Source organism: Lagopus muta, chromosome Z, assembly GCF_023343835.1.
Source record: "Lagopus muta isolate bLagMut1 chromosome Z, bLagMut1 primary, whole genome shotgun sequence".
In the NCBI taxonomy this organism is placed as follows: domain Eukaryota; kingdom Metazoa; phylum Chordata; class Aves; order Galliformes; family Phasianidae; genus Lagopus; species Lagopus muta.
Genome location: NC_064472.1, coordinates 9,491,290 through 9,519,256, shown reverse-complemented (window position 1 = coordinate 9,519,256; position 27,967 = coordinate 9,491,290). Strand labels below are relative to the sequence as shown.

At 50.1% G+C, this 27,967-nt stretch overlaps 2 protein-coding genes and 1 long non-coding RNA gene across 8 annotated transcripts; 2 read left to right on the top strand and 1 right to left on the bottom strand.

Moving 5' to 3' along the window:
- Positions 1–205: 205 nt before the first annotated feature.
- Positions 206–15,255, top strand: PIGO (phosphatidylinositol glycan anchor biosynthesis class O). Of its 2 annotated transcripts, XM_048931405.1 has the most exons (11): positions 206–305; positions 1,137–1,630; positions 2,938–3,081; positions 4,009–4,132; positions 5,104–5,263; positions 5,955–6,128; positions 8,270–9,842; positions 10,302–10,505; positions 10,810–11,012; positions 11,379–11,449; positions 12,007–15,255. In XM_048931405.1, the coding sequence occupies exons 2-11, from the start codon at positions 1,138–1,140 to the stop codon at positions 12,125–12,127; spliced, it is 3,267 nt and encodes a 1,088-aa protein (XP_048787362.1). In that variant the 5' UTR covers positions 206–305; position 1,137; the 3' UTR covers positions 12,128–15,255. The 2 variants fall into 2 exon arrangements, with proteins under 2 accessions (XP_048787362.1, XP_048787363.1); XM_048931406.1 differs by lacking the exons at positions 11,379–11,449; positions 12,007–15,255 and having other exon boundaries at positions 10,806–10,964.
- LOC125686877 (uncharacterized) lies at positions 6,138–12,081 on the bottom strand. The gene is made up of 3 exons (XR_007373926.1): positions 11,982–12,081; positions 11,779–11,883; positions 6,138–6,317 (listed from the first exon to the last, which is right to left on the bottom strand). It is a non-coding gene; the product is annotated as an uncharacterized LOC125686877 (long non-coding RNA).
- An 874-nt stretch (positions 15,256–16,129) lies between the features above and the next one.
- Positions 16,130–27,315, top strand: FANCG (FA complementation group G). Of its 5 annotated transcripts, XM_048931409.1 has the most exons (14): positions 16,130–16,406; positions 16,515–16,602; positions 18,342–18,473; positions 19,135–19,328; positions 20,270–20,423; positions 21,556–21,686; positions 22,165–22,311; positions 23,125–23,285; positions 23,530–23,596; positions 24,009–24,346; positions 24,500–24,555; positions 25,079–25,216; positions 26,087–26,219; positions 26,814–27,315. In XM_048931409.1, the coding sequence occupies exons 1-14, from the start codon at positions 16,233–16,235 to the stop codon at positions 26,929–26,931; spliced, it is 2,031 nt and encodes a 676-aa protein (XP_048787366.1). In that variant the 5' UTR covers positions 16,130–16,232; the 3' UTR covers positions 26,932–27,315. The 5 variants fall into 5 exon arrangements, with proteins under 5 accessions (XP_048787366.1, XP_048787364.1, XP_048787368.1 ...); XM_048931407.1 differs by having other exon boundaries at positions 16,130–16,602; XM_048931411.1 differs by lacking the exon at positions 26,087–26,219 and having other exon boundaries at positions 16,130–16,602.
- Positions 27,316–27,967: the final 652 nt, after the last annotated feature.

Sequence of the window (27,967 nt, the reverse complement as noted above, 5' to 3'; positions counted from 1 at the left end):
GCCTTCCGCTCCTCTGCTCTGGGCCCAGCACACCCAGGGCCTTCAGCCGCCTCTCACGGCCTTCGCAGCCCTCCTTTGGGCACTTCCTAATAGTTTCACGTCCTTAATCAATACTTAATTAATGGATCCCGCTCTGGAGGAGTTGGGACGTGCTCAGGTCTCGTGAAAGGCGTTCGGAGGACTCAGCCCGGCGGAATTTCACACGGCCGCCAGGGGGCGCTGTCACATCCGCCGCCGCCGCACGTCGGCGTTCTCGGGCCGCCGGCGCTTCCGGGGCGGCTCAGGCCGGGCCGCGGCGGCCGCAGGTGAGTCGAGTGGCGTGCGATGGGGCTGGGAGGGATGTGGGGAGGGGGAATGAGGGGGGCTGAGAACAGCTGGAGCCGCACGGGGGAGGTCGTGGCGGCGGAAGAGTGTCCGGGCGGGAGTGCTAGGGTAGTGCATGGTAGCGACAGGACCATGAGGAGACGGAAGGGGTCGCGGTGGGTGAGGGATGGTGGATGGTGAGGGATGGGGGAGCTGTGAGGGAGGTCGAGATGCAGAGGGGTGGTCGGGAGGGGAATGGGAGGAACGGAGAAGAATGTTGGAGTGCGGGAGGAGCCAGAGTACTGGGCAATGGCAGAGGGAGCGGTGCTTGGTCTGGGGTACAGGAGAGGTTTGGGGGGTGTGAGGATGGCACGGTGTGGGTTTGGGGTGTGTGTGAGGTGTTGGGGTTTAGGCAGCAGGCTGGGGGTTATGAAAGTGGCTGTGTGGTGTCGGGTAGGAGGACAGTCAGGGTGCTAGAGAAGTGCTGGGGGGTAAGGTAGAGGCTTAGGTGTGAGGGGCTGGCTGGGGATTGGGTTACTCTGTGGTGCCAGGGGGTGTTGGTAGAGTGGCTGAAAAGTGCAAGGGGAGCTGAAAATGGGAGGGGATCAGCTGCAGCAGGGCAGGAGGGTACAAGGGGTTACTCTGCAGGGGAGGTGGTACCAGGTGTGGTACTGGCTGGTGTGGGGCATGGGGCAGTGGCTGGTGGCTATGAGGAGAGCTGGGGACAGAAGTGCTGGTGTGCAGAGCACTGACCAGGGATGGGTACTGGCAGGGGTGCGTCACCTGGCTCAGGTAGAGCTGTGGGGACTGAGCTTATCTGTCTTTCCCCATAGGATGCAGCGGTGGCCAGTGCTGCTTTTCCTGGCCTGGGTCTGCTTTCTCTTCTTCTGTGGTATTGGGCTCTTCATGAGTGGCTTCCTGCTCACCCGTATTGAGCTTGCCAACAGCAGTTCCTGCTCAGACCCACTTGCACCACCACCGTGGGACAAGCAGAGCCTTCCCCCAGGCTCCTGTTGGTTGCCCCAGCGCTTTCCCAAGATCGTGCTTGTTATCATCGATGCACTCCGTTTTGAATTTGCCTTGTTTAACCCAGCCAAGGTCAACCCATTGCCCTATGAGAATAAGCTGAGTTTTCTGCACCACCTGGCAACCTCTCAACCCCACCATGCCCGCCTCTACCGCTTCGTAGCTGATCCCCCCACTGCCACCATGCAGCGCATCAAGGGCCTCACCACTGGGTCACTGCCCACTTTCATTGATGTGGGCAGTAACTTTGCTACCTATGCGATCCAGGAGGACAACCTGCTGGCACAGCTGGTGCAGAATGGTACGTGTGGTGTCCAGTCATGGAAGGGCATGTAGAAGGCACCTGTTAGTGCTCACGAGGGACCTTTATTCTTTTCTCTGTGTCAAGGGAACTGTTTAGCACACCTCCTGCCTGTCAGTTAATTCTTTCACCCTACCCCAGACTTGGCTGAAGCTGTTATGCAGTTGGGGTTTCTCTATCTTGTTCTATCTTCTCTATCCTAAGCTGGGATCTGGCTTAGGATTTATTCAAAGATGGTGAGAAACACGTGAAAGTGGCTGTACTAGTGGTGGCTGTCGCAAGGTCACTGCCAGGAGTGGCTCTGACAAGCCAAGGGCACTGCAAGTCAGTTGGCAGTTAGGTGAGACACCTGATGAGGGCGGAGCTAGGGCCACGCATGGTATGAGAACCTCACACAGGTAGTGCAATTGCTTGCATCTGTTACCACATTTTATGTATAGTTTGATGTTACCTAAATATGCATAGTGAGGCAGTAAAGAGTTTCTTGTTAGGATGGGATGATGGAGCAGAGAGAGGATGGTATGATGCTGTCTTGTGTTACTTAGAAAGATTTTTTTAAGGGCTCAAGTGCCACAAATGCCAATTGTGCTTTTGCTTGGAATGAGGCAATGTTTCTGGCTTGTCAGCTTCCCGTGCAAGCAAGGCAGGCAAATGCAGCCAGTCATCAGAGTGCAAAAGCACTGGTAGACCTTGTGCCACAGCATTAGCTATGGGGGAGGTGGTTTTTGCTGCCAGGCTGGAGACGCTCTGAAAACACAGAGGTGTGGCTGGTTGCAGATATGGCAAGGGCAGGCAAAGTGTGGGCAGTGGTAAGCATCCATGCTCTTGCCTTTTCTACGTATAAAAGCCCCACAGTTATGTTTCAAGTTGGAGCCTAGTGCTCAGCTTTTGATCATCTGCTGTCAGTAGCCATCTATTGCCTTGTGTCTTACAGTTGGATTGTGCAGCCCTTGGTGCTGCTCTGTCTGCTCAGTACTACAGTCATACAAATGGACGACTGTCTACTTTCTGGCCTGTTTAGTCTATGCATCTTTCTACTAAGGTGATATGGCAGAGGTTAATGATAAGCAATGAGGTTGTGCTGTACTGGGAGCTGTGGGCACTTGGAGGCTTAGAAAGGGGGTAGACCTCTCCCTTGATTCAAACTCACTTGCAACCAGATGGTGACTTAAAGTCTCAGTCTCTTTTATTATGGGTTTCAGAGGAGCCAGTGCTGACCTGGATCTTCCCAGACTTGTACTAGTGTGTGTAATAGCTTGACTCAAATGGGCTTCCTGCTCTCACTAATTCATTTCTTTCTGCCTCAGGAAGAAGAGTGGTCTTCATGGGTGATGATACTTGGGAAGGACTCTTCCCAAAGAAGTTCTTCCGCTCTTATTTTTTCCCTTCTTTCAATGTGAAGGATCTTCACACTGTGGACAACGGGATCTTGCAGTATCTTTATCCAACTGGTAAGCAGTTCTTCCCTGAAGGCTGATCTAACTCTTATGTTATGCAGGGTTCCTACTGCAAGATTGGGGTAGGACTGAAGAATTTTTCCATGATAGCATTGGGCAGTGGCACCCATTCATGTCTGCTGCCCAGGGATTAGAGTGCTGTAGCTGGATTTCCTCAGATAAGCCAGCTTTGAGGACTGATAAACTGTTTCTCTAAATACTTTTTCTCCATTTGGGAGGTAGGGCTGATTGATAGGACTGGGCTGCAGTTTTGACTGTCTGTCCTAGAAATACACAGCCGAGAGGAGCAGCTGTTTCCTCTTTCTTTATTTCTCTGCCTGGCGGTGCTTTAGGACAAACTCAGAGGTCCTGCTACCCTGTGGAAGGTGAGAGCACATTGCTGCTCCCAGTCTCAAGGAGAAGTTGAAGCATGAGATTGATTTGTGAATGTTATGTGATTTCAGACTCCTTTCTGAGACTTAGGTTAGGGGAAATGTTCTTTGCTTTGTCTGTATATAAATGTAGATAAGTCAAAGTTGCAGTGGTCTTTTAAGGTGAAGGTGAGGAAGTTCCCCTAATGATGGGTATTGTCTTTTAAATTGTCATTTAGTTTGTCATTTAACTGCAAATGTGTTGATTTTCATGTACTGAGACCCTGGAGCAGAGGGGAGGGGTATGTCCCTCGCTGGGGACAGCATTGGTATGCTGGGCCCATGTTCCACATGGGATGCAGAGAGGCACATGGATGAGTCTAACCTGAAATATCTTCAGGGAAGAACTGGATTTCTGGATTTTCCTTTTCCTGAGCATCCCCTTTGTTTGGAAAGAGGGGAAAAAGCAGTAGTTTCCAAAGCAGCCAGACAGCTCTGACAGAGGGATCTGGGAGTAGAGCACATTCTGAATCCTAGGCTACTGTGTGATAGGAGTTTTCTTGTTTTGCAGTGAACAGTGGTGAGTGGGACTTGCTGATTGCTCACTTCCTTGGTGTGGACCACTGTGGGCACAAACATGGACCTGACCATCCTGAAATGGCCAAGAAGCTTACCCAGATGAATGAGATGCTGAGGTGATGATTGCAGTGGTAGGGGATGGCCAACTGGTTCCTGCTTTCAGCCAAACTAGGGGGTCTTACCAGGGGATTTATGGACACAGAAATCCTGTTACCATGGAGAATGCATATGACCAGTAGCAGCTGAGACCCCAGCTATTGGACAGTCTCATCTGTGTAGATGTTTGTGAGGGAGTGGCAAAGAACAGGGTTTGATTTCTGAGCTGAAGCTGTCTTCAGATCTTGGATCCTTACTTCTCAACCAAACCATCAAGTGGTGAAACCTCACTTTCTGCATGTTAAAAATAGAGATCATCACTGAGACCTAGTTAATGTTTGAGAAACATTTGGAGAAGCTTGGCGAGGGAATGCTGAATTTACTGTACAGGCTGTGTGAATTTACTGCATATGAGTTGTGTGTTTGGGCAGAACGGAATCCAGAAATTCTGCTTACACAGCCGCGCCTGAAGCTAAAATGCTATGGCTGTCGATTATCAGGATTGATTTCATTTTTGCTGCTACAAGGAGGAATTAATTTGCCTTTCTGCATGTGAGAGTGGAGATGCATTGTCTTGTACTTACTGCATCCTTCAGAGACAAATCCCAGATCTTTTTTCCTCAGAAGTACAAGTTTGCTCACGCAGTGTGATGCAGTAGATAAGACCCTCATGGGATTAGCCTGAAACTGGGAACATTCCTTTTGAATTGCATTATTTTTAGAGATACCCAAAGGCCTTGAGGGACACTCACGGGAGATTTAAACAACCTTAATCCACCCTATTTCAGCACTCTGACTTTTTAGTTCATTTTTGAAGCGTCTGTTGTTGCAGTCCCTGGTTTAGTTGGTACAGCTCTGTGTCAGCACCTAGTTTTGCTTAGGTCCTTTGGTGAGCTTCAGCTCTCTCACATGATCAAGCTTGGAAGGGATGGATATGTCCTCTCCCACCTGTGCTCCTGGGGTTGATGACTTTCCTTATATGTGGTGACAGGTCCTTGGTGGATCACTTGGGGAATGACACTCTCCTTCTGGTGGCTGGAGACCATGGCATGACAGAGACTGGAGACCATGGTGGTGACAGCCAGAGGGAAGTGAATGCTGCACTGTTTGTGTACAGTAAAACACCTCTGTTCGGCACCGACCCTCCCGAGGTAAGAAGCAGATCCTTACTTGCTACTGCCTGAGGTGGCATCTGGGGCAAACTGTGGGGTGTAGAGAATAACAGCTCAATTGGGATCGTTTAGATTGAGAGGGACAGGGAGTCTATCACTTTTCCTCAGAGAAGGGTGGAAAACCTGACAAATAATGCAAATAACTGGAGTTAAAAATACCTGGATTTAATTAATATCAGATTGCATCAAACACAATTTGGTATATTTAGTAAGACAAGTTCGTTTGAGAAAAATGTGATTGCAAGAGGAGTGAAAACAGATTCTGTTGAACTATTTCACTTCTGCAGTACATCTTTACCACTTAGTTTGCAGCAGACATACATGACAGGGCAGGCAGCTTCCCACAGGCCTTCTGAAAAGGTCTGCAGGAATGACATGTACCTTCAGCTTTGGAGGCAGAGCCATGACCTGTATGGGGAGGGCTGGTATTCAACTCCAACTGCGAGGAGTCTTTGTGTAGGGTCAGATGAGCTGTTAGACAGTGAGCCAGACCCAGGGACCTGCAGGCATCTTCTGTCATCTTCCTTCGGCAGGATTGAGCTTCCCCCTGTGTTTTAACCCTTGTCTTTCCCAGTATCTGCTCAACAGGTGCTTTGCCATCATTCCCTCTCCCAGCTGAAAGTCTGTGTTGTGCTGTGTCCTTCACAAATGTCCGATTCCTCTCCTTCAGGAACCTGAGGCCATTCCCCAGGTGAACTTGGTGCCCACTGTGGCCCTGCTGCTGGGTGTGCCCATTCCCTACAGTAACATCGGGGAAGTGATGGCCGAGCTGTTCTCCGGGGATGGTGACACTGGGTCTGAAGCTTTGCAGCAGCTCTTGGTTTATCACATCAATGCCAAGCAGGTACGGCAGGGAAAGACTTGCTGGCGGTCCTGTGGTAGTGCCAGGGGTTAGCTGTGTGATCCTAGTTCTTGGTCATGTTGGGAATTCACTGCATTCAGCTCCTTGGGAGCTGCTTTCAGCCAGGTGCTTTGGCAGTTGTTCACATGCTGGGTTGATAGCACTGCGTTTATGGCAGGCCTCACTGCTAAACTAGAGGAGAGAAAGGAAGTTTTCTTAGGCACATACCTGTTCTGCTTGGTGTAGGTGAGGTAGTGATGTGGTGTTATCTTCATAGAGAACTTTGTGAGTTACCTGCTTGCAGTGTTTGTTCCAGTAAAAGACAGAATCATATTCCAAGTATTAATGGGAAGCACTTGTTTAGTACCTGGGAATGAGTGCTGTGCTGTAGAAAAATACTGGCCTGGAAGTGTTACCTGCTTTAGGATAAGGTGGTTACAGGTGGGTTTGGTTACTTGGAGAAGCTGATGGGAAAGTTGTTTCCTTGAGGCTGAAGATGACTAGAGGCAAGTTTCCTTAATAGAGATTGAGGAGTACATGCAGGTGTTTTAATGTTTCTTCAGTTTTGGAGAAGAAACAGGGCTAGCTATAACACTGTCCTAGATCAGTGGCAGGAGGAAAATGGTAGTGAATGAAGTACAAAATGAAAGAAACACCTTGTAGTAATTGAGAATAAATTGGAACAGAGAAGAAACAGTTTACACTAAGTGCAAGAGAATGCAGAACCTCAACAACTGAATGACAAAACATGAATGAGCCTATATTTTATGGCATATGCCGTTACAGCTATTAAAAAAAGCCCAAGGAGTGGGACAGGCCGTGTGCTAGGACATGAGCTCATATGGAAGACGTGGGGATTGTGTGTGAACCACTTGGCACTTTGCAGAACACATTTTGTCACACATATTACAAGGCATGTGTCTCAGCTGAGAGCCTGGCTGCCTCTGAGGGATCCTGTATTGCTAGAAGCACGTTGCAAGCCTTACATTAACTCCTGAAGTCCACAGTCAGTGCTCTGGTGTAGTCCTGTGGTTCTCAAGGAAGAAGGCAAACCAAAGGTCCTGGTCCTGTTTTGGCCCAGATACCGGGAAACAGCCAAGGCTATGTGGCCTAGACACCATTGCTGCATATCGGTGAAGAGCTGGAGAGGATGTTATTGCTAATGGGAAGGCAGAAGTGTTCAGTGCCTGCTGCCTACTTATACAGGAGCAGTGTTCTTTGTCATTTAGAGATCATAGTACACTTTACTGTCTGTTAGCCCTTGAGAATATTCATCATGTATGAGGAATTAGCCATATCTAGAGCTGTCTCTTAAATCTTTGCAGCTAGTTGTCTGTTTCTGGCTTGATCACACTGGTTTTGAAGAAGCACTGGCATTCCAAGGAGGTCATGCAGGCCTGGGAGAGAGCTAGAGCATGTGTTTACCATTCAAGGACAGGGGCAGATTGGTTCTTCCTGTGCTCTGTGGTGACTGGAAGCCATATGAACGTATCAGTATATTTTTGGAATTGGGCTGATCTGCACTGTGGAGCAGTGAATGCTTGCACAGGTGCCCTGACTTGTTAATGCCCTCTTAAGACTTTTGTTGCAACTTTGGGGTCATAGCTAGCTCTGTTCCTGTGATCATGAAGTAAAAGGCAGAAGGAGCTCTCCTTAGTGCAGTGGCTTAATGTACCTGTCAAAAAGAGTGAACAGTTTGATATGATCCACTGTAAGCTGTTTAATTTGATGTCTGTTGTCAGGGAAAAAAAACAACACAAGATGAAAGTTGGCACTGGGTTCAGAGTAATAGCTGGTGATGACTTGAACTTCTGGGGGGACATTTACCTTGTGGTTACTGAAGACTCTACATATGAACTTTTAATAATGTGTAGTGTTAACAGTTGAAGAACTGGGTGCCTAAAGGTGTCAGTGCTGTTGTCAGGACAGATATGTTATTTCAGAGGGATGTTGCTTTGGCAGAGAGATACAGTTTTCCTGCATCTGAGTGACCAGTCCATATGACGCATCTTAAAACGTGGTTGTCCTCAGAACGGCTGGCAGTTTGAGACTGCTTGCACTCCAAAGGGGTTGTGTGAGAAAGATGGTAGCGAATTTCTTTTCCAGCACTCCTTTCTGATGCTGTCTCCTCTCTCCTGTTGCAGGTGGACCGCTTCCTGCACTCCTACTCGCTGGTGGCTCAGGACCTGCCAGCAGAGCAGCTCCAGCACCTGCAGGAGCTTTTCTCCAGCGCTGTAGAGGAGCACATTCAGCTCTTGGCCCAGGTGCAGAGGGCAATGCTGGTGTCTCCGGAATTGGAGTCCAAGCTCAGAAGCCTCATCAGCCGCTTCCAGCTCTATCTGCGGCAGGCACGGGCTGTGTGCACCCAGTCCTGGGCCCGCTTTCATCCTCTGCGTATGGTGGCAGGCTGCACCCTCATTGCTGCTTCCTGCTTGCTCTGCTATGTGGCCTCAGAGCTGGCCACACTGTCAGACTCCTTCTATCGTAGTTGCCTCCTGTATCCCCTGCTTTGGGGGCTGGTGACAGCTGTTCTGTATGGGCTAGCCTGTGTGTTCATCCAGGAGGAGCTGGATCTTCTCCTGCTGTTGTCTTCGGCAGCTGCAGCATCTCTACTGGGCTTTTTCTGGCAGTGGTGGGGCTGGCATCCCAAGAGAGCCCGTTTGTTGGGCAGCCAACCACTCTTGGCCAGCTCTGGTCTGAGGCAAAGGCTGCGAGTGTGGCTGGGGCTGGCCTTCCCCATGGGCATTCTCCTTTTCCGCTGTGGAGCTATGTTCTCTGATAGCTTTGTGGTAGCTGAGGCCCAAGTTGCCCCATTCCTGTTGGCCTCATTGGTGATGTTGCTGATAGGAAAGCTCCACTGGGATGGTCGCCTGACTGTGCCAGAAGGCCACAAACAACAGCCTCTTGGCTTTTCCTCTTACCGAAAAGAGAGCTGGCACCTGCTATGCCTTGTGGCTGTGCTTCTGGTTTGCCTGCGGCTCTCTGGTTTCTTCCACCAGTGCCGTGAAGAAATCCCTCAGTGTCGGCCTTCTGTTTTCCTTCCACCTCTTGCCAGCCTGAGAAACACACGGGCCAAGAACCTCTTCTACCTCTTATGTGTGGCCTTGCTGGCTGGGCTGGTGTATGCAGTGCGGAGCTGGTTGCGACACTACGGCAATCTGAACAGCTCAGACCCCGTTGTGCTCTTTGTGCGCTGGGGTTTCCCACTGGTGGTCCTTTGCATCGCCTGCTACTGGGCTGTTGCTTCCAGTGCTGAGGACTCTCTAGGCAAGCTGCAGGAGCTGGTGCAAGTGGCAGTCATTGCCTTTCCATGGGCTGTCTATGGGTTAGCGTCTATTGGGTTGCTGCTCTTGCTGTGCCATCCCATGACAGTGTTTGCCAAGGACTCACGGGAATCTGCAGGATCCATTGTCACTCCCTACCAGGGGATTCCCAGCTCCAAAGTCGACTTGCTCCAGGTCATCCCTCAGATCTACAAGAGGATGCAGGAGTCTGAGAAGAGTCGCCTGGAACGGCGCACCTGCAGGGCCACAGTCGCAGCCTATGGGCTAGGCAGTGTGTACTCGGCTGCCCTGGTCATAGCACTTACCCTCCTGGGCTTCCTCTTGATGCTCCTGCACACTGAGAGGCTCAGTCTTGCCTTCCTACTCCTCTTCCTGGAGGCCTTTGTGCTGCTGCACATCCACACACGTGCCAGAAGCCTCGCAGGAGACACTGGTGAGTCAGGGTTCAGTGGAACATCTTTTGGATATGCAACCTGAGTGTTACCCTCGTGAGACAGCAGCCTCATCCTGTTTCCAGTGAGAGAGGCAGAGCCCAGTTTTTGCTCCTGGGGAATGGCAGTACACAGATCCTCCTTGTAGGATCCTTCTAGCTTATTTAGAGCTGCTTAAATTCTCTAATAGAAGAGAGATGCATGCAGTGTGGAGGCAGTGTGGGAGAACAAGGGGGCCCTACCCTAATGCTTCTTTCCAGAAGTGGATGCAGCTATTAAGCGCTCTGTTGCTGACAGAGTCCAGGAGCAGGGTGGGCAGCAGAGGGAGCACCTGGCCACTTACTGGCATCCTGACTAGTTTCTGTCTGAGAAGAGTGAATGGGAGGGGAACATGAAAGAAAACCCTGTGGGTTTCTTTGGACTATCTTGTTCCTTGATACTGATATCTTTCTCTCTCTCAGAGTCTTTTTCAGTGCCCTGGTTTGCAGTCATCTCGTGGCTCCTTGCTGCTTCACAGTTCTTCTATTCCACGGGCCATCAGCCCGTCTTCCCGGCCATCCACTGGAACGCAGCCTTTGTGGGCTTTCACCTTGACCACAGTACAAACCTCGTTCCTGCTGTCCTGGTGGGCGCCAACACGTTTGCCTCCCATATCCTCTTTGCAGGTAAATCAATTTCTTCCTGGGCCGTTGAGCCTGAGCAGACATAGCTTTGCCTTGTCTGGAGGCCTGCAGGCTGAGCACGAGGTGAGGAAGGCTCCGGCACCAACTGAACAGCAGCATCCTCACTGTCCCCTTCTGGGGCTGCAGAGCTGCCAGTGGCTTGCAGCCTCCATGCAGTTGTGCCTGACCAGCAAGCTGGAGCTGGAGTATATGCTTCCTGCCACATCCAGGGCATGACGGCAGAGCCTTGACTGCTCCTCATCTCCTGGGCTCCTGGTAACTTCATGTGCCTTTGTCCTCGAGGTAGTTGGCTGCCCTCTGCTCCTGCTTTGGCCCTTTGTGTGTGAGATGCCCAGCTCACAGAAGAAGAAGTCCAAGAGGGAGTCTCAGGAGGAGCTGCAGACGGTGGACGAACACATGATGGAGATGAGGCTGCGGGAGTCCCCAGAGAAGTTCTCCACTGCTCTGCTGCAGCTGGGGCTGAAGTACCTCTTTGTCCTTGGGGCACAGGTATGGTCTGAGATTGGGATGGATAACTGAGAATAAAACTGTGCTGTGAGAACCATGGGGGCACTTTGACACGAGATGGGACTCAAATGGGTCAGAGACAGGCCTGGGGTTGAAATGTGGAGGTGGAGAAGGAGATGCAAAAATCCTCTTCTTAATCTGTGCAATTTACTGTTTGCTTTGAGAAGGCCAACAGCACACCACAAGTTGTTTGTCTTTCCTGATTTGTTATGGGAGGGAATCCTCTTTGGGATGCTTATTTCTGATGTACTGGCCTCTCAGGTCTGCAGTTTAGTATCGCTTTCAGGTATGAACCTGTTGCCCAGAAGAATGTCACTTGTAACTTTGTTTTCCTGGTCTCACCAACAGCTTCTGGCCTGTGTGTGTGCAGCTGTGATCCTCAGGAGGCACCTCATGGTCTGGAAGGTCTTTGCCCCAAAGTAAGTCCCAGGAGTTACTCTGATGCTGGGTGACAGCTCATACTGCTGAAGTCTTGGCTATAGTTCAGAGCCAGTAATGCTGGAAGTGACCATGATCTTATATCACTAGTAGAGGCTGTAGGATTGTTCTTCACTAATTCGTGTTTCAGGTTCAGAAGCTGGACTCAGACTAGAGCGTTGTAGTTTTTCCTTATCTTGATTTTTAAGGACGCCCAGAGCCCACCTGCAAGCTAAGAATATTCAGGGCAGAGAGCCAAAGACTCTCTAACTACCAGACTACAAATGAGATGCAAACCTTTGGGATAGTAAGCATGTGGGGTGTTCTTTACCTCTGAGGGTTCCCAAGTCCCACTTGAGTGTCTTCCTGAATGGCCTTGAAACCAGCAAGGAACCAAAGGCGTGCCTGGGTTCCAGACTGCAAGCAGCATCCACTGCTAAGGAATGAACATAATCCAGGTTTTAGGATTGGAGATGCTACCAGTCCCTCACTGTCAGGAAAAACAATCTGCTGGGAGTGTGGGTAGCATGATACCTTATTGCATCTGTTGTGCCTCCAGGTTCCTCTTTGAGTCTCTGGGCTTCATGGTGAGCAGCATCTGCCTCCTGCTGGGGATCTCCCTGGTGATGCGTGTGGACTGTGCCGTTAGCACCTGGTTCAGCCAGCTTCAGCTCAGGTAGCACCAAGATCTGGGGAGCCTGACTTGCTCGTTGGCCAAGGCTGTGTTCATCTCCCTGATTCCCTAGCGCCGGGAGGGGTAAAACAGCCATCAGCAATGAGTGCCTGCCGACAGCAGTTTGGGATTATCCCTAGCTCCCTGCCTCAGTGTTGTGCAAAAGGACCAGTGCCAGCTGTTCCCTGTTCATCGTGATGCTCTGCAGGGAGCATGCTTCTCAGCAATTGAGGTTGGAACTCTCGTGCATTTGTTAGCAACAGGAGGAAGCCAAGAAGCAAGAGTCCTGAGGTGCTTCTCTGCAGAAACAACAGCAGGATGTCTTGCTACTGCATTCCCAACAACTGCCCCAACTGTGCAGCTTGTAGGCTGCAGTGGTCTGCAATGTGCCTGGAGAGCATCATCTTGCCTGTGCAGAGACACTGACTCACTTGAAGGGGTCTGCTAAGGGGGGATAGAGAGGAAAGGCTACTATAACTGCCCTCCAGCTGGGTCCTACAGCCACCACTTCTCTCTGCATGCTCAGTTTTCATGCTGGAAACAGAGTGCACGTAATTATGTTAGCAGATGGTTCCCAGGGTCTTGGTTGCACCTGTCCTCCTATCAGGCTAGTTCATTGCTCTTAATGAGGCCTCTCCTGCCCTATACTCACTCCTGTTTTCCTCATGTTCCTAAACAGTACTAAGGGCAGAGTAGAGCAGACTGGGCTGTCTTGGAAGCAGGCCTAGTTTTTTGGGAATATTATGGAAGGGTAAATTGTGTCCACGACTGGGAAATTCCACTTATGGCCTTTGCGTGCTTTGCCTACATATTCAGGGGTGTAGCAGCTGGGGCTCTTGGTCTCCTCCTGAGCACATGCTTGGTAGATTGGGAACAGTTAGTTGCTAGCAGGATGTAGTGACAGAGCATTTGAGTCACCCCTGTGTTGGATTTTGTTAGGAGGAAAGGAGAGTCTCACGAAGCTAACTGCAGGATTGACCTTGGTGAGAGCTGAGAACAGCTGCTTGAGATTTGTGAGCAGGTGGCAACTCCTGCATGGTGGCCTAGCCCACTGATATCCATGTATGTGCTAGAGGAAGTTTCTGTCACCTTGATGGCACCCTAGGCATTGTGGAGGATGACGTGTGATTCAGTACTGGGTGCTTGTCACCCTCTTGATCTTGCTTTTCTGCTCGTGGCTTTGAGCTGCAAGTGAGCTGTCTCAAACCCACTTTTGAGTTTGTTCTATCAGATGTATATCTGTATGGGCAGAGGTGGAAGATGGTGACCATGGTGCCTGGCTGGATTCCAGCTAAACTCTCCCTGCACTGTTGATAGGAGCTGGGATTCCTTACTGCCCTATACCACTGTGGTGCTATGAAATGCTTTTCATGTCTCTCCTCTTTGGAAGGAGCTGAGGACTGCCTGTCTGAGGTCCTTCCTTCAGTTTTTGTTCTGGTCCCTGCTTAGTTTTTTGACTCATGCATTCTAACTGCTCCTGCTTGAGTTCTTTGCTCAGTCTGAGAAAATCTGCCTGTGTAACTTCTGTTTCTTCCTCAACTCTGTTCTGGAAGGCTCTGGGGAAAGTGTCTAGCCATCTCAGTGATTGTTTGAGTTCTTATTGTCATGTCCCAAGTGCCCAGTAGCTGTGGAAAACATCCTTTCAGGACAGGTTTAGTTTTGTTTCTTGCCCAACCTGGGTGGTAGTGCTTGCTCAGGTGTCAGAGGGAATTCCAGGGAGGCTTACGTTGCTCTAATTTTGGACTTTCGTTGCTTGGCCAGCTTCTGTCCTACTGCCTCTGCTCTTTCATTTCAGCTTTGTATTTCTCCACCTCTGTGGTCCTGTCCTGCTTAATTTCACCTGACAAAAGCAGAGACTGGTTTGTATCTGACAAAACTGCCTTGACTGGGTCACTGCAACTTGGTTGTATGCGCAGCAGTGCTGGTGCAGGGAAAGGGGCAGTAGCATGTGGCTGGAAGCTGCAGAGAAACATTACAGCTCACAATTAGATAGGCTTAAGCAGTTTCATCATCCTTTAGATAGGTTATTGACTATATACTGTGACTCCTTGGTGGCCAAAAAGTTTTCAGGTATTTTGGGGTAATGCCAGGGAATGAGAGTGCTTTTGTTTGGAAAGAAAGGAAGGGATGGAAGTAGCAACTAACCAGTGAATTTTTATTTAACATGATGTTAGATAATGTGTTACTAGCCTCCAAGTCTAGAGCCCCCATATGTCTTGTTGTAACCATATAACCCAGTCAGGAGCTTGCTGCCTGGATGTGTTTGTGTTGGCAGAAGCCCTTAAGGTCACTAATGCTGTGATGCTGGCCTGCAGCGCTCCCACTGCTGCAACCCGGGCCCCTGGGCTTTGTTCTCTCCCACCTCTTGGACTAGTTCCTCTTTCAGCAGGTGCCATCATGCTGCCAAACCTTCCCATGCCTGTTGTGTATCCTTTCCTCAGCCCCTTGCCTGCAAGGTTGTGGCAGCTCTTTGAATCTGCTGGAACAGGAGGCTCGTGGCTTGGGAGGCTGGGGCAGAGCAGAGAGAACAGAGCTGCAGCTCTGTAAAAACTCATACATCTCACCAGAAAATAACTGGACAGTGGTAGTCCCCATTGCAGAGTATAAATTAGGACTTTGTTTTAGGCACATATTTTAATTGATTTGAGCCTGGGTTAAAAGCTGAAGCTCCCTTGAGAGCTTCTGACAAATCATGATGCCTACTCATGTCTCAGTCTACTCTCCAGAAATACTGCAGCCTCATTCCCTGACTCCTCTTATAGAGGTACAAGGATGTAGCTTCAACTCACGTCACCTGAATTTATTACTTGCAGTAATGAAACTGCAAGTATGTGATTGTCAATGCAGTGATGCCAAGGACAGAGGACTGGCCTTATACTGACTGCTCTGCCAAGGGAGACTGTCTACTACACCAAAGAATTTAGAGTCAAGATAAGTTTTCCAAGGGCTGGAGATGCTCTTATTTTCTTTCATTCATGTGTCTAGTCTTTACTGGCCTTCCCTAATGGCCTTTGAGCTAATCATTTGGCTGCTGTTCTTCTGAGTGTTTTGGGGATAAGAGTTCATATTTGTTCAAAGCTTGATGACTTCAGAATCATGACATGCTGCTGGTGGTGGAACAAACATGGCTGTGCTTGCTCATTTAAAATTCCAAAGAGCATGTGGTGGAAGGGGCATGCTGGTCCAAGAAGAGGAAACCTGGCATGCTGGGGGAGAAGGCTCTGCTGTGCACTCTCCCATTCGGATTGTCACCACAGCTGGCTGCTTCTCTCGTGGAGCTGAAGCATGCAGATGGGAGCAGCAGCATCCTGCCCTTTCCTTCCCTCCCTCCTGCCCACCACCTCACCAGGCCCCACGTTCTTCCCGTAGCTATTTGGGTTGGATGTCCTTGGGAGAAAGGCGGGGTTAAAGCAGGCCATCACTCCTGCACAGGATCTGGTCTCTTGGTGGCACCATTCAACAGCACCGGGCTCTGATTTTGGGGTGGAAACTAGCAAAGCAGTGCTATACAGAGACATTCTGACTGGGCCAGGGTCTGAGCTCTGACTGAGATACAGACCATAGAATCATAGAATGTCCTGGGTTGAAAAGGACCACAAAGATCACCTTGATTCAAACCCCTGCAATGTACAGGGTTGCAACCACCAGACCAGGCTGCCCAGAACCACATCCAGCCTGGCCTTGAATGCCTCCAGGGATGGAGCATCCACAACCTCCTCGGGCAACCTGTTCCGGTGTGTCACCACCCTCTGTATGAAGAACTTACTCCTAATATCTCACCTAAGCCTCCCCTGGCTCAGTTTAAGACCATTCCCCCTTGTCCTATCACTATCCACCCTCATAAACAGCTGTTCCCCCTCCTATTTGTATGCTACCTTGAAATATTGGAAGGCCACAATGAGGTGACCCTGTTCTTTGCAGAACAGTTGGACCAGATGACCTTTAAAGGTCCCTTCCAGCTCGAACGCCTCTGTGATTCGACGGGGAAGCTCAGGCTGTAGCCGTCTCCTCCGCCTGCCGCGGGGCGTCGCGGTTTGGGCCTCCTCGCCCGCCGTCGTCCCTTCCGCTGTTCGCCCTCAGCTGTCGCCGTGGCGACTGCTCTCTCCCGACCAATGGCGGCGAGGGCAAAGGGGGCAGCGGCCAATGAGAGGAGAGCGGGAAGGCGGGAGGACTGCGGCGCGCGGGTGGCGGCGGCCATGAAGCGGCAGCGGTGCGGGTCGGCCCCGGAGCAGGGCTGCCTGCAAGCGTGGGCGGCCGAGTGCGAGGCCCTGGCCGGCCGATGGCGGGTGAGGCACTCCCCTCGTCCCCCTGTCCCTCCCCGCGGCCTCGGCACGGGTTGTCCCCACGAGGCTCGGCCCCGGTGTGAGGCCGGCTGGTCAGCGTGTCCGTTGCAGGCAGCGCGGTGCTCAGCGCACGGAGGAGCGGCGGCGGCGGCGCGGCAGCTGCGAGGCGCCTTCGGGGAGCTGCTGCTGCGGATGCGGGGTGAGTGGCGGCCCTGCTGCGATCTGCCGCCTGCTGCAGACCCAGAGCCGGGCCGTGCAGGGCACCGGTGTTCCCAGGCTGCTTCCCTGAGAATTCTGCCGATTGGGGTGAGCTGAAGGGAGGAGGGTGATGCATTCTGTGCTGCCTTGAAACTGAGCTCAGTCCTTAATCAAAGGGATTAAGGCTCAGCCCCGGCTTTTGTCTGAGCTCGTTGGGGAGCGCAACCGAGTTTAGGTATGTCTGGAAAATAAGAGGAGGCCTTTCCTTGGAGAAGAGTGACTGCAGGAGAGGAACAGCTTGTCATCGTGCCATGCTGAGGGAGAGCTGTGGCTGTTCAGCTTTGGGGAGAGAAGGCTCTGGGGAGACCTGAGAGCAGCCTGTCAGTATCTAACGAGGGGGCTGTGAGAAAGGAGGAGACAGACTTCAGCAGGACAAGGGAAATGCTTTCGAATTAAAAGAAAGGCGGTTTAGACTGGATATAACAAAAAAGATTTTCTTACAGTCAGGGTAGTGAAGCACTGGAATGGTTTGCCCAGAGAGGTGGTGGATGCCCCATCCCTGGAGATGTTCATAGTCAGGCTGGAGGGGCTCTGAGCACCTGATGGAGCTGTGGGTGTGTCATCCAAAATCTGAGAAGAAAACTCTTAACTCCAATGTGGTGTTAGAAAGTAGCATTCCTTTATTCCTCATGATACGCACTGGGCAACTTGACAAGTCTTCTCTCTCAGAGTTCAGGTTCTACATTTAAACAAATAAGACATACATATGCAGTACCCTTACATACATACTCATTCTTTTCCAAGAAGTCATTAATATATGCTAATGTCCCTCTGGGCATGCGCGTTGTATTTAGAGTGGTAGTTTATCCCCATTTTTCCACAATCAGCTTAATCACTAAGACTTCTGGCTGACCTTTAGCTGTTTTTCCACAACTTGGCAAATTCCCATTGCTTGTTAGACTATAACGAGCAACTTCCAAAACAATATAAATGAAATTCAAGGAAAACATCCTTGCACCTGGTAAAATGCAAAAATAAGTGTTGTATTATGACTCTAGTGCTTCCTGTGAAGCAAAACTAAGAGAAAATAAGGCTGTTCACACACCAGGCAAAGTTGAAATGGAAAGTTTTAGAATTAGCATTCACTGGTTCCTTTTGCTAAGCTCTGATCTATTGGTCCTTACACTAATATACTGGTCCCTATTGCTAAACAAACTAGCCTATATCAGTTGTTCCTGATCACTGCAGAACTGGACTAGGTGACTTTTAATGCTCCCTTCCAACTCAGATGATTCTCTGATTCCTTGCTGCAAGTGGGCTACAGAGAGAATCTGATGAGAGAGCAATGCACTCTCATTTGAGAGGAGGATTTGAGGAGCAGAACAAGTTGCTCTGTGGAGGTACCTGGGGAGAGACAGTGCAGGAGATCTGTCTATGTTCAAGATAATAGATCAGTACTGGAAGGGGGCAGGTTTTTGGTGGTCTTTTGGAAGTGCTGTAAGATAAGGCCTGGAATGCTGCAGTATCTGGATACCAGAGGAGCAGATGGCTGAATCATAGCTGGCACCTGGAGAGGTGGGGAGCATCTGCTGTCACTCTAGCTTGTGCAATCCTCAAGTTACAGATTCACACCATAACAACAAAATAAATGACAGGAAACTTGTCACAAAGCACGGGTGGTTGTAGGGCTTTCTAAAGCCGTGAAGAGGAAGATCAGTGTCTTGTTGGGTTTGATTCTAGGCTTGCCACCTGCCCTCCCTGCGATGCCTCTGGAGCTTACTGTCCTCTACAACTCGCTGCTCTTTGTCATGGGAACATCTGACTGTGCCATCAAAGGAGAAGCAGAAGGAATACGCCAAGGGCTCTGCAGGGGTAAGGAAAACTATTTCGGTGCTTTAGTGATGTACCATAATTGGCCAGAAGAGAAGGATCTTTGAACAAGGAAGACTGGCTCTGCCAGGAATGGAGGAGGTAGAGCTGCATGTGGCTGTGGATGATGTGCAGCTGTGTGGCTGTCTTGCCTGCAGCAAAACAGAAAAATTTAAGGGAACGGAGAGTTTTTACTACATAAGATGCCATTTCTCTAGCAAAGTTTTAGTGACTTTAGCAAACTAGTGTTTTTATTATGGTATGGTGGGATCAAAGAAAGCCTACTAAAAAATGCTGCAAGAGAAATTTGGAGAGAAATCTGCAGTGTTAGCACGTTTGCTCTTGGACAAATGGTAATATCAGGATATAAAATATCAGGAGAACTCAGTAAAGCTGTAGCCATAGCTCTGAAGTGTGTAGTGTCTCTTTTGTGTGAAGCCATTAGCTCCACTGTCAGAGTTTGCTTCCTGTGCTGCTTCTGTAGCCTGGGCAAGCCTTGTTAAGTCCATTCCATCCCTTACTGCCAAGGAGACCACGCTTGTATCAGCGTTTCTCTGCCTGTTGGAAAGGTGACCGTTACAGAGTATTGGCCTGTTGTCTCGTGGTTGCTTTTTGGTGAGATATTTTGGTTTAGTTTTGATTTCTGGCTTATCTTTTTTTCCAGTTCTGGAGGCTTGTGGAACCTCTGGACAGGACCTCAGCACAGAAGAGCTGTGGCAGAAGGTGCTGCAGGAAGTAACTGTTGAGGAACTACAGGCACCTTTGCACCGTCTGGGGGCCTTGCAGGCAGCATGGTGGCTGGCAGATAGCTGCCTGCAGAGCATCACTGACCTCTTCCGACTCCTGAGCAGTGCTGAGGTATCTGAGCACGGATGCATGCTGAGCAGCTCCTGCACTGCCGTGTGCCAGAGTGTTTGCCTGTTGTGCTCCTCCTACAGCTCTGAAGTGTGAATTAGCCACCTTCTCTTAGCCTTGGGGATTTCTTACACAGGTTACACCTTGCCTCCTGCAGCTCTTGTAGCCTGCTTTGCTCTGCAGCTGGCACTTGAAGCTTTTTTGGGCGAGTCACGTCATTTGCAGCCAAGGCACCTGTGGGTGGGCATTAGCCAGTTTGTGTGCTCTACCCCAAAGGGAAGCGTCTGACTTGTTTGCTGCTGCCAGGAGCCCCATTTAGCCTGGGCTTGTATTTCACTTTCTTGCTGTCACTGTGAGTTTCTAAGTCATCAGTGTGTGCTGTACCTATATTTGTACAGTCTAAAATAAATACTTGCCAGTTTGCTAAAGGATGCAGAGCTGACACAAATTCTGTGTTTGTCAGAAAGCCTACTCTGCATATGTTTCCATAGCATTTGCAGATCTGAAACACTTTTTCCCAGTCACCTCTGTTTTTACCTGGCATCCCAGTTTACTGAAAACAGTCCCAAATGTGTTAATGGATCCCAGAGATCCTGGGGCACCAGGCACATGATGGAGGCTGCTGGTGGACTTGCAGTCTCTACAGAGCAAGGCAAAGAACCCTTCTTGCTGATAAGGAGGGGCAGATGCTTTCAGACAGCACTCAGACCTGCCTTGCTGGGAGTCCCTTTGGCTACACCTCACGCTGATGTGGAGAGGTGCTGCCTAGGGTCAGGCAGGAATCACAGTGTGAGTGGATTGTAGTTAAAGTGAGGGGGTGGAATGCTCCCCTGTATAGATCACTGGGAAGGGTTTAGTTGGTGTTCTGTTTCCCATTACCCTGGGGTCTGTTTTTCCTATTTCTCCTCAGCATTCCCTGCCTTCTCTCCTCTGTATGTTCACAGGATCCAGGGAGAGCTCCGTGCAGTGGAGAGAAAAATGAGCTCCTCACCCTTCTCAAGGCATGGAGAGCACCTGCTGAGGAGGTCTCCGTTTCCCTTGTACAGAGCGCTGAGGACTTGAAGGGGACCCTGTGCACTGCAGCTGCCTTCTTGCAAGGTTTGTGTGAAGGAGGTGGTCACCCTTGTCACTCCTTCCCCTGCTCATTTGTCCCAGCACACCCTCCTCTCACCCACCTGCTGCTGTTGTTTTGGTTGCTCTTCCTAAGCATGCCAGCCATTGGGCTTTTCTCTTCAGAAAAGAGCCTGGACTCAGTCTTTAGGCCTAAGCTTGTTATCCGGTGTTTCTCTGATTTTTCTTCCAGCTAAGACTCCCTCTTCTTCATCCTGCCTTGTGGCTTAGCTTGGTGTATGGGATTCACAGTGACCTTGTATAAAATAGAAGGCTGACAGGGGGCTTTATTTTGTTTGTCTTTAGTTGCCTGACTTTTGTGAGTATATTGTTCCTTCTGATTACAATGCTGTGAGAGACATGCAAAGCTATTGTGCAACCTTGTCATCTCGTATTTCAGCAGATAATTATTTAATTTTATAGAGCAGAATTTATAGAATGGTTTGGGTTGGAAGGAACCCTAAAGATTATCCACTTCCAACCTCCCTGCTGTAGGCAGGGACACCTTCCACCAGGTTGTCTATAGCTCCACTCACCTTGGACACTCCTGGACTTCTCTAAGCAACCTGTTCCTGTGCCTCACTATTGTCTGAGTAAAGAATTTCCTCCTAATGTCTAATTTACATCTACCCTGCTTTAGTTTAAAGCCATTAATACTTCTCCTATCACCATGATCTGGGAAAAATGCCTTCCTCCATCTTTCCTGCAGGCCCCATTTAGGTACTGGAAGGCCACAGTGAGCCTTCTCCAGGCTGAACAATCCCAGCTCTATCTGTCTTCACTACAGGAGAGGTGCTTCAGCTATCTGATCATCCTTGTGGCCTTCTCTGAACCTGTTCCAACAGGTCTGCATCCTTGTGCTGGATGCCTCAGACCTGGATGCAATACTGCAGATGGTGTCTCACAAGGGCAGAGCAGAAGGGGACTTCCTTTCCCTGTTGGCCACTCCTGTTTTGATGCAGCCCAGAATCCAGCACAGCTGGACCCATAGGATTGCTTCTTTTGTGGGAGTAGATCTGTAAGCAAGGGATGAATGAGGAAGGTGTCTACATGTGCTTGCTTGATGGAAAGGCAAAAAGGGAAGGGAAGCTGCAGAGCTGAGATATTGGATCTGTCCTAGGGTTGCAAGAGCTGGAGGCAGGGAACCTCCCCACTACCCTTTGCCTTCTCCAGGAGGCTGCAGGAGGATTCTGCTCCACGAGGGTCCTGGCCCAGATCTACGTCTGCCTTGGCTGCTGTGCTCAGAGAATGGTAATGGCCAAGCCTCACCTCCCCCCTGTTGAAGGGAAAAGGGAAAGCAGCCCAGAGCAAGCTGGGGAAACATGCTAATGTCCATGCTGCTTCTGCGTGGTCCTAGTCTGCTACAAGAAGTCAAGGTTTCAAGCAGAATTTTCCCTTGTTATTCCAGCCTCCTTGGCAGCCTCAAAATACAGGCAAGGCTTTTGTCTGAGCGTGAAAGATTGACGTGGAAAGATAAACTCAGAATAATGGTTCCAGGGAGGGAGTCTGAAGTGCTGCGAACAACTGATATGAATATGCTGCCTGGTGGGGATGGAAGGAGTTCTGTGAGGGAAGCTGGCAGTGCGGAAGGGGGTTTGATGAGCTGCTGGGCTAACTTATATGAGTGTAAACTGCCTTTGCTTAGGGGGGATCATTAGAGAAACAAAGCAGAACTGTAAAGATATCAATAAGATGTCCTTGCAGCAAACACCTCTTCCCACCTTCCTAGGGCAAGCCTCAGACAGCACTTCAGTACCTGAAGCGGGCCCTCCAGGTAGACTTCCAGTGCCATCCTGCCCTGTCTCACATTGCAGCGGTGTACCAGGAGCTGGGGGAGACAGATGCAGAGCTGCAGGCCCTATCTCTACTCTATGAGGTATATGTCTCCTGTAGTTCTGCTGGCTTTTTTTTTTTGTGTCTCGCAGAGCCTGCATGGACCTTCAAGCATGCTTCTGCTTTCTGAGGGGGTTTCTAAAATAGAAATCTAGTACCTTCAGCAACTGCTTCTTTGGATTCATCAGTGGGCAGGAAGGAGCCCAGCTTGGTCAGGAGTTCCTGCTGTTGGCACCCAGCTGTTGGATGTGGCAAGATCTCTGAGTCCTAGTTCAGATTTTCGGTGGCTTGAGAAGCGGCTATTTTCTGGTGTCGGAGAGTATCAGTCTCTTAATTGTCTAGTAAAGAGGCCTTGTAAGGCAGATGGTGGCTGTAGGTGTACATTAGTCAGTCATAGCAAACTTGATCATCCTAGGAGGAGCAGATCACAGCCATAAACACTGAGCTTGGCTCTTCAGCTGTTTGAAATGCATCACATACAAACACAGTCGTGGAGAGCAGTCTCTTATTACTAATGGCCCCAGATCTGGTCTAACCAGGTCTGTGGCTGCAATGGGAGATGCTGTTTCAGACAAGTCAGAGCAGTGTGAACTGAAAAGTTGGGGCACATGTTCTCTGGGTGAATGGTCTTATATATCTCCTAATGTTGTGTGGAATGTATGAATCTGCCTGTCTTGCTGTGATCTTCCTTTTCCTGAAAGTGGCTGTGATGTAGTGAATGACAATGATTTGTGCACAGGATGTATTATTTCTACTTTCTGGGTACATCTGCAGATGCCAGAAATAAGAAGTGATTGCAGCTGTTTGGGACTTGACCAGGATTGTGCTGATAATATATTTTGTTCCTGTTTTGCAGGCTCTGGAAAAAAACTCTCCATCAGCTACTTCCACTAGTCCATACTTCCTAATCCAAGCAGATCTCCTTGTCAACACACCAATGTTAGCTTCTCTCCTTCGCCATCACCACCCCTCTGAAGTGAAATACCTGTTGGCACAAAGGTGTCTCCAGGATGGGAGGTAACAGCAGCTTCTAGTCTGCTTGCAACATGCTACTTGTTTGGGATCTGTGGTGGGTTTTTTTCTTCTTTTTTGTGTTCCTGGAAGTCCAGTACTGCTGTTGTAGCTCTGCTAAAGTTGTAGGTATTGTAACTAGAGTGAGTACAGTGCAGGGAGCACCTGCAGGCTGACAGTTCAGGTTAAGCCTGGCTGCTGGCACTTCTCAGGCTCACCCTGTTTTCCAACACTTGTCCTGTTTCTTCAGGGTGGCTGATGCAGTGGAATATTACCTGGATTTTCTGGCTCTGCTGCAGGAGGGACTGCAGCAACAGGCAGGTATCTTGGTGACTTGGCAGATGAAGCCTTAGCCCAGACTTCACAGCTTGACTCCAGGCTCCAGTGTCTAACCTGAAATATGGAGGAAATGAACTGGGATTTGGTGACTCTGGCCTGTCTGTTTTTGGATTCGCACAAGAGACTGCTTGCCACTGCTGTCTGGAGAAACAGCTCCGTCTTGTAGGGAGCAGCTGTTGGCCTGGTTTTGGATACCCTTTGCTTTAGAAGTAGGGCTTTGCCTTCTTGACTGCTGAGCTATTGTTGCGCGACACCTTCTGCTTCCTGCAACAGGCTCCAGTGGCTGTGGGGATGGGTCTAAGCTTTGCTGGGCAGCAGCTCTGGGTTTTCAGTAAACATGGTTCTTTTGTTTGGCTATATCTTAGCACTGCCATCGCTTTTGCTCACCAGGTTCCCCTAGATAGTGGCTCACCTCTGCCTAGGATCCCTGAGGTGTTCCTGGAAGCAGCATCTGCCTTGGAGCAAGATGGAAGGCATCAGGATTCATTAACGGTGTGTGATGAGGTCATCAGCAGGACAACTCACCTAATCCCACAGATAGTACAAGTTGAGGAGAAGCTGGAACAGCCAGAGCACGCATCACTGGAGACTGGGCTGGCTGGTGGGCTCCTGTCTCAGAAGAGAGAGAGTCTGTTCTGCCTCATGTGGAGAGCAGCTGCTTACCTGCACCAGGGCTGGGCATGGACTAAGCTTGGCAAAGGCAAGGAGGCCATAATGCAATTCAGCAGGTAACAATGTCGTGTTGTGAGAGACAGCCTCTCTAGCAGGCTGTAATGACTGGTTTGAGCAGAGCACAGATCAGCATGGGGGCTGGTGTGACAGCTTACAGCTGACTTTCTAGTCCAGGCATGGCACTGAAGTTCTGTTCTACCACTTTGCAGGTGCCTCAACGACCTCTTGCGATTTCAGCCTTGTGGGCGTGATGTTAAACCAGCAGGTAGGGCACTGTGTGGTTGAACCAGCAGGTAGGCACTGTGTGGGATCTGTGTCTGGTTGTCTCCATCTGCATGCCTGGTGGGGGCATGTAAAAGAAGGTTGCATCTCCAGTGCCATCTTTGGCAGGAGGTGTTTGTTGCAGTGTGCTGAGCTCTGTGCCACACTGAAAGGACTGGCTGGTTTCGTTGGAGCAGAATTTGGCCTTGCTCTGCTTTCTTCTCTCTCACAAAGGTGACAGTTAAATGAATTGTGAAGCTTCTCAGTACTGGATTTCAGAGGAAAGATTTGTGTGAGATTTGCAGATGAGCAGGCCAAGCTACTGCTGTGGTTACTGTTACACTGTAGGCATGTAACATACCAAGCTCCTGATGTTCTTTGGTCTTACCCTTTGCTGCCTCCTGGCCTTTCCCAGCCTGGCAGCAGTCTTGGCTCTGCCGCTGTTTGTGCAGAAGGGGAGCTGGAAGATGAGCAGCCCAAGCAGATCTCACACGTCTTTACCACTAACCTGTGACTTTATGTGACAGAGAGTCTCCTGCCAGAAGTGAAGGTTCTCCAGAAGATCAGGTTGCTTTCTCTGATTGGGCGAGGGATACAGTTTTTGGAGCAGGAGAGGCACAAGGAAGCCTTGCTGGATTTTCAGCATGGCTTGCAGATCTCACCAGGTAAGAGGCTCTTTTTCATGAGGAACAGAGAATTTTCACTTTTTTTTTTTTTTTTTTTTTTCCTGTATTGCTTTAATGACTTCAGCAGAAAGACATCATGATTTAGGTCATGCTTGTTCAAATACCAAGGGCTACTAGCATGTTACATATTTGAGGTGCTCCTCTGAAGCTTGGTGAGTTTGGTGAACTACTAACTATTGCTTGATGAATGCATCAGAACACTGATCATGACTACTGCCCTAAGGCAGCCTGAAAGTTTTCAGTTCTTCCTTCCCACTCCTGGTACAGTCAGCTTCTTCTCAAGAAGGTTTGCTTTTCTAGAACAAAATAGCTGGATAGGTGGAGTCTTGCTTCATCCAGGGAAGGTGCCTGTCTACACCTGGCAGCCCAGAGGCTGAGTGTGGAGGCCTTTAAGGGAGAAGGGTGCAGAGCAGTGTGCTATGAGTGCTCTGGGGTGATCTCTGCAAACTCTGCTGCTCAGTGTTCCAGCAGTGCTGAGATGCTGTAGGGGTCCTGAGTCTTAGCAGGATCTGCCAAAACTGGTGGTCCCAGACCTGACTGAGGTTCCTTCCCGGCCAGTGCTGTGTGCTGGGACTGCAGATGTGTATGCTAGGAAAACCCCAACTCGTGTCCAAACAGAGGAGTGGTTGGCTGTGCTGCAGGCCTGATGCCATCTGTCTTGGCTTCCATCCTGGCTGCCAGCCGCAGGGTTATAATTAGAGCCTGTGACATAGACAGTCTCCTCCCCTGTTGCACCAGCTGTCCTCATGTTCCTGCATCTGGTAGCTAAGCTTCTTTTGCAGCACTGCAGCAGTATGGGGGGCCTGATCTTTCCCTGCTAATGTCTGAATCCATCATGGTGTCTTGTAGATGACACCACTGCTGCCTTCTACCTGGTGCAAGTCCTGTGGAAACTGAACCGAAAACAAGAGGCTGCTGATTACTGGCAGAAGTACTTGGAGAGCCATGCTGGGGAAGATGGGCAGCAGGAAAGGCAAGGAAGGTGTGTAGTAGGGCATGTGGGACGTCAAGAGGCCACACACAAGAGCTCTGACAGTGCAGCCTGTGTTTTAAACAGTGAACAGTTTAACTCAGCTCCTCCTAGCCTGCACCTGCAGTTTGAATGAATCAAAGAATCATAGAATGGCCTGGGTTGAAAAGGACCACAAAGACCATCAAGTTTCAACCCCTCTGCTGTGTGCAGGGTCGCCAACCACCAGACCAGGCTGCCCAGAGCCACATCCAGCCTGGCCTTGAATGCCTCCAGGGATGGGGCATCCACAGCCTCTTTGGGCAACCTGTTCCGGTGCGTCACCACACTCTGTGTGAAATACTTCCTCCTAGTATCTCCCCTAAACCTCTCCTGTCTCAGTATAAAACCTGAGGAGCTTTGCCCCTCTGTGTAGTCAGAGATGCTCTACAAAAGAGCAGACACAGAGCTAAAGCCTTGTTTTGTGATGGCAAAATGGGAGAGTAAAGGCTGGGGTGAGAATTGGGGGCTTTATGCAGTGCGGGAGGAGTGAACTTTCTAGTATAGTAAGACTGTGGTGAAGGAATGTCACAGATCTTATGGCTGCAACACTCTCTTCTCTTTCAGGTCCTTCCCTTTGTACCTGGACTCATGTCTGAAGCAGGCAACCTTCCCAAAGAATGAATCTCTTGCTAGATGCATACAGGATTACCTCAGGACCACAAGGCAGGATTCCTCAAGATAGTCCAGTCTACTCATTGCCACCTGCTGAAGTTTTGCAGCCTTCCAGAGTGGCATGAGGTCCTTAAGGACTCCTCCAAGACTCAAAGCAACTTTTGGACGAAGGTGGTTTCCCAAAAGTCTGAAACAGAAGGACAGCCTCAGATCTATTTAATTTATGTAAATTCTTCTGGGACTTCTTTTCTCACAGTGAAGATCATGGTCTTGATACTGCTGGCACAGCTGTGAGCCTGAGGAATATGTCCTGGGAGTGTGGGAGATGAGTGGAGATACCCTTGCTCTTTTGGAGTTAACATCAGCTGTGCTGCTGTACCGTGATGAATCCTGCTCTGTGCTCCCTGCTGCAAGGAGCTGATGGCAAAGCTGGACATTCTTATAAAATAAAGGGTTGTCAGATGCCCTGTTTTACCTGTGTTTTGTATGTTTGCTTTTTTGCTCAGTCACTACAGTTTGGAGCCTAGAAAAGTGACTGAAGCTCAAGTATGTGGCTTGGAGCTCTCACCTCCTGTGTGGTGCATGAGCCAGCAAAAGCAACTGAGACCCAGGGCTGCTCTCCTGGCCTCTAGTGTAACCGTGGGGCTGCAATGGGGCTCCTGCTGTGCTCCTGCTACCCCCGAGAGGGAATGGGGAGCACAGGAGCCAAATTAGAGCTTTGGAAGGTGCTGGGGTGCATGGAGGTGGATGGTGTGCAGTGCCTCTCGAAGGGGTCACAACCCACGGAGTCAAACCTTCCAGAGCTGTCCCCAGATCCCTTAAATTTGGGAGAAAGCATAACAAAACCAAACCTCGGGTCCCCGTCCAGGAGCCCCAGCCTTAAGCACCCTCCCTTCGCCGGCGTGACAACACAGCGCGTCCTCGCGTTCTCGCCCACGCACGGAGCGCCCGGCAGAGCCCGTGCGCGGTCATCGCACGAGTGACGCTCGCCAAGTTGTCAGTCACCAGCTCCCGCCCTTCTGATTGGCTGCAGCGCTCATAGTCCGTGTCTCTCCGCTCAGGTGCTAGCCAACCGTGAAGCGAGGCGGGTCGCTGTCGGGGAGGGA

Excerpts from the sequence above, each read along its gene's own strand:
- PIGO (XM_048931405.1), top strand. The coding sequence starts at position 1,138 with ATGCAGCGGTGGCCAGTGCTGCTTTTCCTGGCCTGGGTCTGCTTTCTC. Across the intron at positions 5,264-5,954 it reads TCGGCACCGACCCTCCCGAG|GAACCTGAGGCCATTCCCCA; the intron begins GTAAGAAGCAGA and ends CCTCTCCTTCAG. Across the intron at positions 10,506-10,809 it reads CTCCCATATCCTCTTTGCAG|TTGGCTGCCCTCTGCTCCTG; the intron begins GTAAATCAATTT and ends TCCTCGAGGTAG.
- FANCG (XM_048931407.1), top strand. The coding sequence starts at position 16,233 with ATGGCGGCGAGGGCAAAGGGGGCAGCGGCCAATGAGAGGAGAGCGGGA. Across the intron at positions 16,603-18,341 it reads GCTGCTGCTGCGGATGCGGG|GCTTGCCACCTGCCCTCCCT; the intron begins GTGAGTGGCGGC and ends GTTTGATTCTAG. Across the intron at positions 23,597-24,008 it reads AGGAGGGACTGCAGCAACAG|GTTCCCCTAGATAGTGGCTC; the intron begins GCAGGTATCTTG and ends TTTGCTCACCAG.